The sequence below is a fragment of the Octodon degus genome, unplaced genomic scaffold, assembly GCF_000260255.1.
Source record: "Octodon degus isolate 3935 unplaced genomic scaffold, OctDeg1.0 scaffold00056, whole genome shotgun sequence".
NCBI lineage: Eukaryota > Metazoa > Chordata > Mammalia > Rodentia > Octodontidae > Octodon > Octodon degus.
The window spans coordinates 8,988,141-8,998,211 of record NW_004524632.1 but is presented as its reverse complement, the minus strand read 5'-3'; the positions used below and the strand labels follow the sequence as shown (position 1 = coordinate 8,998,211).

General features: G+C 49.4%; 1 protein-coding gene across 2 annotated transcripts in view; it reads left to right on the top strand.

The window, feature by feature from the left end:
• Ikzf3 (IKAROS family zinc finger 3) overlaps positions 1–10,071 on the top strand; it is a 59,518-nt gene that overhangs the window by 23,474 nt on the left and 25,973 nt on the right. For both annotated transcript variants that reach the window (XM_023718060.1, XM_023718061.1), the window contains exon 3: positions 9,149–9,409. In XM_023718060.1, the coding sequence (XP_023573828.1) occupies positions 9,149–9,409 (261 nt within the window). The remainder of the gene's footprint in view (positions 1–9,148; positions 9,410–10,071) is intronic.

Sequence of the window (10,071 nt, the reverse complement as noted above, 5' to 3'; positions counted from 1 at the left end):
TCTCCTCCTTTCTCCCACTCCACTGGGGACCAGACACTGAGCTCTGTAACAAGCACAGTATTTGCGCTACGGGTGCAAGCCGAATTACGCACAGACGCTGCCATCCAGCCACGTTCTGTAGAGGAAGGACGGGAGCGTTACTGAAGGAATGGGCCAGGAAAGCAAGGAAGAAGAGAAAGAATGAGCGAGTTCGCAACTTGTTGCATGTGAAACACAAGGAGGAAATCCATGTGCAGGGTGTTTGAAAATATGGGCAAATGTGGGGGAGCCATTAGCCAGGACGCTGGGATTGCGTAGCTGGCAGAGGCCAGCGGTAGAAGCTTGGCGAGGAGAGAATGTAAAGCGGAAAGGCAAAAGCTGCGAGAAACAAACCTCGGGGATGGTTCTCACCAGGATACGGAGAAAGCAGGGGAGCGGAGGAAGCAAACAACTGAACCCGCACTCCACAAAGAGCAGCACAAAGGGAAGAGGCCGAGAAGCAGGCCGTGGCCAGGGCGCCCTATCGCACGGTGGCGAAGGAAGGACCGAGGCCAGGCTGCGCGGCGCACAGCAGCCCCTGAGGACCGCACGCCGCCGCTCGGCCTCGTCCCCGGGGACCACGGGGAGAAAGCCTGCGGGCCACGCCCCAGCTTGCCTGCTGTGGACAGGTTCGGCTGGCCGGCCGGCGCTCCCACTGACTCAGTGCTTCCTTCCGCACTGGCTGGTTATCACCATAAATGAGCTCAGGCGGCCGCAGTTCAGCCAGTCGTTCACTCAGTCCCCAAAGTGACCAAGCCCCCTCACGGTTCTTGGGATGCAGACACAGAAAGCTGGTCTCTGTCTCTGTCACCCAAGTATTTGAACTCTCATGTGCCGTGGCGCGTACTGTGTACACCACGAGCCCCTACGCTGTGGGCACGAGAGACTTCGCCTCTGCCCTTCTGGCACTCTGAGATTGGGTTATGGCAGAGTGTTTTCAGACAGCTGAATTGTATTTGGATAATTTTGCATTTCTACTAAGAATTATATTTTAATATGGTTTGTTCTTTTTAGTTAATGCTGCTTCTAAGATAGATACGTTCTGTGAATATTCTGTGCAGAAGAATTTTAAATGAAAAGAACGTCTTTCCTTGTGGATTTACAGGTGAAATTTCTACTGGATATATCCTAGTATGTCTACGGAACATCTAAAACCTCCACGTCTTTGAATGTATCACCAAGCCTTATTATTTTTTGGTAGATAGCAGTTATTTGTCAGAAATATAAATATAGGGGCTGGGGAGATAGCTCAGCAGTCTAAGCCCTCCCTGCCTGGCAAGCGCAGTGTTCTGAGTTCAGTCCCTGGTGCTGCATGCTGTGCTGCCCTGGAACACCAGCGAAATTGGGCTTGTATGTGCCTGTAATCCCAGCACTGGGGAGACTGAGACAGGAGGATCATTACAAGTCCAAACTATGTAGTGAGACGCTGTATCAAATAAATAATTTTTAAAAATTAATAGCTAAAGGAAAAAGCTGCCCATCATTTTATTTTATTTTATTTTATTTTATTTCACTTTATAGCTGAACCCAGGGCTCTCACATGCTAGTTAAATGTTCTACCACTAGAACATAAATATTCTAGCTCTTTTTTTTTATTTTTATTTTGAGGCTGTCTGTCTAAACTGCTCAGGCTCCCTTCAAACTTGTGACCCCTCTGCCTTAGCCTCCCAAGTCACTGGGATTACAGGCAAGCCACCGAATCCCACATATCATTTTACATTTTTAAAGGAGAGAAAAGGAAGTGTGGGGTGTCTCGTAAATCAGTGATCAAAGTTCCAGTCTGAGTCAAAGCTTTATAACTTTACTAGTTCACAAATACCTGGGGCCGGGGAGATAGCTCAGTAGAATAAGTGCTTCCGTGGCAAGCGCAGGGTCCTGAGTTCAATCCCCTGTCCCTTAAAAAAAAAAAAAAAATTAAAAAAAAATCCTCTCTATTCGGTGCTCATACCACCATTTTTCTCAGTTGTTGCTTTATATGCAAGAAGCGTGGATTTGAAAGTGAAGATGACCCATCATTTCAGTGTTCTGGTTCCTGATGCCAAGGGGCCATTGTGGGAAACTCACCCACATTAATTTGAAAAGGGAACCTGCTCTAGCTCACCAGTTAGTGCTGGGCTGGGTGTCGGGCACCGTAGCCTTGGTGCCTGCCATCCATATATCTCGCGTTTTGCTCTTTAGCGCTCCAAGCTTCTAAATCCTATTAACAGCTGTCAAAACCTGGTAAACTATTTAGATGCTTTCACAATTTGTTTAATTGGATAGTTAGGAAATGGCACGCCAGGAAAGCCCACCCTCCCCCTTTCTTTTAGCCTGGCTGAACATCTGTAGCATTAGGGCCTCATTATCTCCGAATTGGCATCGCAAATCAGCGGCATCATTAAAATGCCACATTAAGATGATTAAGCTTCTTTGTTATCCAGTTGACTTTTGCATGTGCTGAGGATTTCATGGCTATGACCCCAGATCCTTGTAAAACTCTCCAACAACATCACCTTGTGTGTCTGCCCTGCCTCGCTTTCTTACCCCTCCTCCTCCTCCTGCTCCTCCTCCTCTTCCTCCTCCTCCTCCTCCTCCCTGCTCCTCCCTGCTCCTCGTCCTCCCCGTCTCCTCCTTCTGCTCCACCTCACTGGCCAGCTTGAGGCTTTGGCTTCCAGCTCTGCCCCTGCTGGGGCTGGATCCTGAGCACCCTCGTGCAGGACAGAAACTCAGAGCCTTCTTTAGAGGGAGGTGCCCAGGCACCATCCAGGCACCCATGTCGCTGCTTCTGCTTGTGTCTTTGATAGGTTCTTCTCTCCAGCCGAGCATTTTATGTGCCTGTAAAAACAAACCGAGGCACAGTTGGCTGAGGCCGCGATTGCCCCTGAAGGATTTCCAGGCTGGATCCTTTCCAGGACCCATTGTTTTGCAGCGTCTCAGGTGAAACCAAAAAATGTCTGCTCTGGCGTGTGGGCCTTTCATGTGATAACCATCACCCCAGGAAGTGAAACCATGTGCATCAGCCCCAGAGCCGAACCTTTGTTCTCCTCAGCCTACAGAATGCTCTCTGGGGTGTGTGTGTGTGTGTGTGTGTGTGTGTGTGTGTGTACTCGTCATCTTTCTAAGAGACTCCAAAACACAAAGATGAGAACAGTTGTAGCCCAGAGCAGCTCCTTTAGGAAGAAGTTTAGTTTAATCTAATTTCCTACGGGTTAGATCCAGTCTAGACACACACACACACACACACACACACACACACACACGGCCTGGGAATGTACAGCAGTCACCTTTATCAGCAGTCTGTGGCTTGCCACGTTCCCTTCTCCACAAGTTCAATTATTAAAAAATTTTCTTAGGAAGCCTTTAACATTTTCTATTATGGAGGAGACCGCACATACCAAACAGCAAGAATAATTACATGTACAGTTTAAAGAATAAAGTAACAGTAGAGTAAGCGTTTGCCTGGCAAGCACAAGGGCCTGAGTTCAAGCCCTGGTTCCGCAAAAAAGAAAGAAAGAAAGAATAAAGTAATGAAACAGGCATTCATAGACCCACCTTAAGACTTAAGAAATACAGTTTTGCTAGCGTCCGTGAAGATTTTTTTTTTAATATCTTTTTTAATGTATTTAGTACAGGGTCTACATGGTCTCATACATAGATCAGACTCGTAGTGATTCTCCTGTTTCAGCCTCCCAAGTGCTGGGATTACAGGCTTGCTCCACCACACCCAGTCTCAATCACTGTCTCTACGTGCCGGGGGTGCCTGCAGGACACATCCGGAATCAAACTTCGGTGGCTGCGCTCTGCCTAAGCAAGCACTTTAGTCCACTGAGCTATCTGGCTGGCCCTAATTTTTAAAATTTCTTTCTTTCTTTTTTTTTTTTAATGTAGCACGAAGATTTTTGTTGGCCCTTTAAGTGTCAATTAGAACTGTATATTCAAGAAACCTGATGTATAAATTATAAGGCGATTAGACTTTGCAAAACAAGCGTGAAGGGTTCTTTACATTACAAAAGGTTAATTCGCTTTACAAAAAGACTCAAGTATTTGTTCCCAGATTGTCATGATGTCTGATTTTACCACGTAGTTCAGGGTTGTCAGCAGATGAAGGTGACACACACCTCTGAATGTGTAAGATAAGTCAGTGGGACATGGGTACTGTTTCACATGCAGCATTGTGGTGCATTGCCCCATGCTAAATATAAAGCACAGTGATACAGGTGTGTGAGAACAGAGAAACAACAAGTGTTTTCCTAGTTAAGAGTGTCAGGCCACAGAGCCTGGGAGATGGCTCAGCAATGTAAGCACCTGCCTGGCACACACAAGGTCCTGAGTTCAATCCCTGGTACCAGAAACAAAACAAAAACCTGGAAGAGTGTCAGGCCACGGATATAGCTCAGTGGCATGGTGCCTGCCTGGCAAGTGTGAGGTCTTGGGTTCAATTCCCAGTGCCAGAAAAAAAGAAAGAATGTCAAGGAAGATCGCAGGAAGGAGTGGCTTTTGAGCTGCGTCTGGAGTTTGGATGGAGCGCCGTGCGGTGGAAGGGCAGCCCCAGTACGAGCAGGCTGGCCAGCCGTGACTAGTCCGGTTGCTAATGGGCTGCCAGCCTCCTAGGTGCAGAAGAACCCCAGAGGGCCTTGTTAGACTACAAATCCTGGGTCTGGAGCTCTGGGTTGGACTCTGTCCTGTGAGCCAGGTGCAGTCACTGAAAGCTCCTAAGCAAGGGTTTTATGGCTGCCGGACGGTTGATCCCGCAATGCACGTGGTAGAACAGAGGTTGTGTACAGCATGGACCAGCCGAGAGGAGACACAGGGGCACACTTGTGTGCCAAGGGTTCATTGGTGTCTGCCTTACGTGGGCACTGTGTTTAGCTCCAGAGCTGAAGCTCCCAATGTTCGTTGTGCCTGAGGTTTCCCTGGAAAGCATGTTTTAAAATGCACATTTCCAATTCCCAGGTTAGTAGATCTGTGGTGGGGGCTCAATTACTCTTTTAAAATCATAGGACTTAATTTTTTTTTTTTTTTTTTTTTTTGAGTTAGGGTCCTGCTACATTGCCCAGGTGGCCTTCAACTCCGAGGCTCAAGCAGTCTTTCTGCGTTGGCCTCCCAAACAGTTAGGACTTCAGGGGCAACTTCTGGTCTCAGCAGATGCAGGTTAGGCAGTGCTGTCAAGAATACTGAGCTTTTAAAAACAATGTGTGTGTGCGCACAGAGACACAATTGGTGTAGCTTCTACCAACAACGAGATTATATGCATGTCCCTACAGGAGACGAGGTACATTTGTAACCAACTCGGAGGAAGAAGGAACTGGCTGTTTTCCCCAAAGAGCAAGAGAAGACATAGTGGGTGGGGATGGCGCAGCTGCTGGGCCTTAGCTGTGCGGGACCTAGATCTGAGGCAGCACTGGGGAAAGATCTGGAAGGTGGTAGAAAGAACATGGCCAAGAATACTCAGGCATCATTCAGGCTGGGGAGGGGTGGCTAAGGAGTCCAAGTCAACACTCTAAAGATAGGCTTGGCCCCGCTCAAAAGGCCTTTTAAAGTCTTAATTTCTGAGTTCAAGAGTTTATTTTGCTGGCAGCAAAGAATATTGAAGAATTTGGAAAAGGACAAGATACAAGTAGGCTTTCCTTTTTTTTTTTTTTTTTTTTGTACTAGGGATTGAACTCAGAACCCTGTGCTTGCCAGGCAGGTGCTTATTCTACTGAGCTATCTCCCTGGCCCCAGGCTATAGTTTTAGGAACAGGGACCTCATAGTAAGGTCCAAGGTGAGCTGGGAAGGAGAAAGAATGAGTCAGCTGACATGTTGATGACAGTAAAGTTCTGAGGGTCTGAGCTGAGTGCAGGTGGGAAGAGGAGGGACAAATTGGAGAGCTGGTGCACAGGGAGACCAGAGACCTACGACGACGAGGCCGCACCCAGGAGCAAGGAAACATGGTTGGAAGGCTGTATAGGCTAAGGAACTGAGGAAACGTCTTGACACTTTTGCAAACCGAGGGCTGAGGGAGGGAAGAGAGTCTGTACCCAGAGACAAGCGCTTGGGGCACACTGACATACGATGCCAGATGAAGCCTTAAGAATGGATGGGGGGGCTGGTGAGATGGCTCAGTGGTCTAAAGCACCTACTTAGAACAAGCTTAGCAAAGCACAGGGACCACAGTTCTAATCCCCCAGCACCACATGCCAGCCAGCCCCACCCCCTGGTGGGCTGAGCTGGCCACACACACACACACACACATAAATAAATAAAATTAAAAAAAAAAAAAAAGAATGGATGGGGCTGGACAGGGGAGATGGCTCAGCGGCCGAAGTGCCTGCCTGGCAAGCGCAAGGTCCTGAGCTCGGTCCCTGGCACCCAAAAAGGAATGGATGAGATTGCTGTAGGGGAGGGTGCAGAGGGAGGAAGACAGGGTCCAGGGCAGTACCTAAGAAGCAGAAGAGGAAGTGGAGCTGGATGGAAGCAACCAGAAAGGAAAGGAGCCCAACTCCACTGAAGCCAAAGTAGGAGGCTAGAAGAATGCACAGTGGCGGCTGGTGATGCCAGCAGTTACCCAGACTTTGAGAAAGGCACCCATAAAGGGGTCGGATGCAAGAACCGGAAGAGCAGATTCAGTGACTCATGGAGGCAATAGCCAGCTGACTGGGAAAAGTGAGCCCGTTTGAGGACGAAGACACAGCGTGAGAGACATTTGCCACAAGTGGAGTAGCAAGGAACGTGGAGAGGATGGGGCCAGAAAGGATGTGAGGCGAAGCTGAGGAGCAAGGGAAAGGGGAAGAGGGGCTGCTGCCTGGAGAGCCAGGGGAGAAATCCTTTCGGTCGATCGCCCCAGGGCAGCCCCACTCCCTGTCCTTGTGAGAGCCCCTGCCCTCCTAGCTCCACAGCCCTCCTCAAGGCCTAATGCTGAGGTCTGACCTTGGGCCATGCTGGGGTTCCAGGTCAGGCTGACCAAACACCAAGTCCGCAGGCAGAGCAGCTCTCTACTGTTGTTTTCAGAAAGATCTCCACCCATTGATTGCACTATTTTTTTTTTTAATGTTCGCCAACCGCAGGGTGGCCTGCCTGGGGTCACATTCACATTTTCTAACCCAAATGAAAAGGATCCTTTTGCACCAGCCCTCTCAGTCTGCTGTTTTTGGTTTTCAGCAGCTGAAGTTTTCCGTTGAGGTTCTTTTAAACGCCTACATGCAAACCGAAGAGCACTCAACCTTTGGTGGGATATCACCCACAGCTGGAGAGATGGAGGAAGAGAGGAAGACAGCCTCAGGTGCAGCCTTCTCTTTAAACAAACAAAAAAAAAAAAAGCCAAACAACTAAAGGAAACAAAATCTGCCTGAAGGCAGGCAAGGTCCTTCCAGAGAAAGAAGGAATGAGCCTCTTTCCGAGTGGGACAACGGGCCGGGGAGATGGCTCAGTTCCCTGGCAAGTACAAGGACCTGAGTTCAATCCCCGGTTCCGCCAAAAAAAAAAAAAAACAAAAAAACAAACAAACCAAGTGGGACGACTCATTTAGAATCCTGCCGCGCAGGACGACGCCCTCGGAGCACTCGGACTTATCCTGCGGCCCCATCCGTGCCTGCGAGGATGGAGAGGCTGCGAGCCGCAGGGCTGCGGGACGGGCACGGCGCTGGCTCCGCCGGTGGGGGCGGGGCGGGCACGTCTTGCTCTATTAAGCAAACACAGTTAATATAGATGAAAGGGAACCTTGGTAGAAGTGAAAATTGAAACTCGGGTGGAAGGTAGCGAGCCAGGCACAGCTGCAGCTGAACTTCCTCCTGGGTGGCTACAGGAACAACGCTTACTGATGTGTTTTGGAAGGGATGCCGTTTTTAAAAATATCTTTTTTTCTTCAGGGTGATTTTGGGTTTGCACATCTACCCTCAGTGGAGGGAGGGTGTGGAATAGTTAGCGAGAAGCCACTTAGGGCTTTTATATCTAATGTGTGGGGCCAGGCCCACGTTCTGGGGGGTGGGGCCGGTTCCCCAAGGTGACCGCACCAGTGCCAGTAACTGGCCGCGCCGGCTTGGACAAATCCCGGAGACATTGCTGCTTCCACATCTCCTCCTCTGAGAATCAAGAGCATCGAGTCAGTCTCTGTCTGCCCGCTTCGCCCTCAGTCCAGGGACTGGTGGCTCCTCCAGGGGAAGGACGACCTTCAGTCCCTGAGAACCAGCTTGAAAGACTGAGAGGGCTATTTCAAAAACCCCTCCTAAATGCTTACGATTCCATCAGGCAAATATTTAGTCTTGTTATGGTAGTATCTAAATGTCTTCTGCATTTCTGATGCTCTTCATCTTGAGGGAGCAGTAGTCCTTTTCTGGGTGACATCTGGCCCGAGGGCTGCCCCTCCTTCCTGTGTCGCCCTGCAGGGGTCTCATGTGGCCCTCCTGCTTGGGTGCAGACGCCGTTCCCCTTGCTTGGGTGGAACCCTCTTCACGTAGTGGCAGCGGCAGTGACTCCTCAGGTGCTACTGAACAATCTCTTCTCCTTTTATCTTTCTCGGCACGCTGTCACCAGTCCTGGTAGCTTCCTCTCCATTCGGCACTGCGTCTATATCAGTTCCAAAAGAGATGGAGAGATAGGACCTGTTTCGGTAGTTGGCACACCTGGAAAAGGAAGAGGCGAAGGGTGGCTTAACATCAAAAGAATAAAACCTGTTTTCACTATTCCACCCGTCAGCCTTAGCGGCCTACTTGCGCGCATTCGGAGGATAAAAATGGCCTTCCCTCCTTGACTCCTAGGAGCATGTCACCGCCTGCTGTTCACGGCAGTCACCGCAGGAGTGCTGACCTGAGGACTTTCTCCTTCCTTCCCCGCTCCTGGAGAAGAGTTGTCCAAGCTGTCAGTTTCATGGTCCCTCTGAGCACTCACAACCAAAACCTGTTGTTTCTGGCATTTCATTTTGCCTAGAACTCTGCTCTGTGTGTGTGTGTGTGTGTGTGTGTGTGAGAGAGAGAGAGAGAGAGAGAGAGAGAGAGAGAGAGAGAGAATGTGGTTTTTTCCTCCGAATTCAAATAATGAACGATGGTCCTCGTGTTTTCTTGCCTTGTAGATGTTCCGTGTTAGGTTAGCCTAATTCGCTGTCTCTGGCCTCTGAGATGCTTTCCTCGCTGCCAGTGTGGTCATTGTTCACTCCTTACATTTTCTTCCCCGCAGACAATTCAGTGAAAGTGGAGGATGAATACAGTGAAAGGGAGGAGAGTGTATTAAAGCCAGAGCCCCTGGGAAATATGGAGGAGCCTGAAACCCCGTACAGCTACGCAAGAGAATACGGTGAATACGAGAACGTGAAGCTGGAGAGACACGCTGCCTCCTACGACGGCGGCAGGCCAGCTGGAGGCAAGATGAGCTGCGACGTGTGTGGGTTATCCTGCATCAGCTTCAATGTCCTAATGGTTCACAAGCGGAGCCACACTGGTAAATAGCCTCTTTTTTCATTCTTCTGAAGAACTGTCTGCAGCCGCAGAACCAGAGTGAGCAGGTAGAGTCCGGGGCTTCCCATTCCTTCCTCCGGCCTTCGCGGCAGTTCCGATGTGCCTGCCCCTGCCTTGCCCTTTGTCCAGTGAGTCGGCAAATGCTGTGAATGAAGAAAGGCCATAGACGGCACTGGGTTCTAGGTCAGCCAGATAGTTTTTCTTCAGCTAATAAGCAGGAGTTGAAGTATGTGACTTGCTCCTCAGACATCTCCATGTATGTCTATATAACACCTTGAATAAAAGAGAGCTCCTGAGTGTACTGGGTTCAGAGTTGTTGGACGAAAGGTTATAGTTTTTATCTCCAATTTTAAGGATGGCATTTCCAGACAGAGACCAGGCAGTTTATAGGAAATCCTATGATCAGCAGTCCCCTGAGCCAGTAGATTGCACCTGACAGCCAACTTGAAGAGTAAAAGTGGGTATTTGTGGCCTCCACACCTTATTGGGACTTGAGTCTGGAGCCTTTGGAAAGGAGATTATATTTAAGAGGAATGTTAAGTAATACAAAAACTCAGAGGCTGAGTGTGGCGGCGCATGCCTGTAATCCCAGCACTTGGGAGGCTGGGACAGGAGGATTGTTGCAAGTTCAAGACCAGCCTGGGG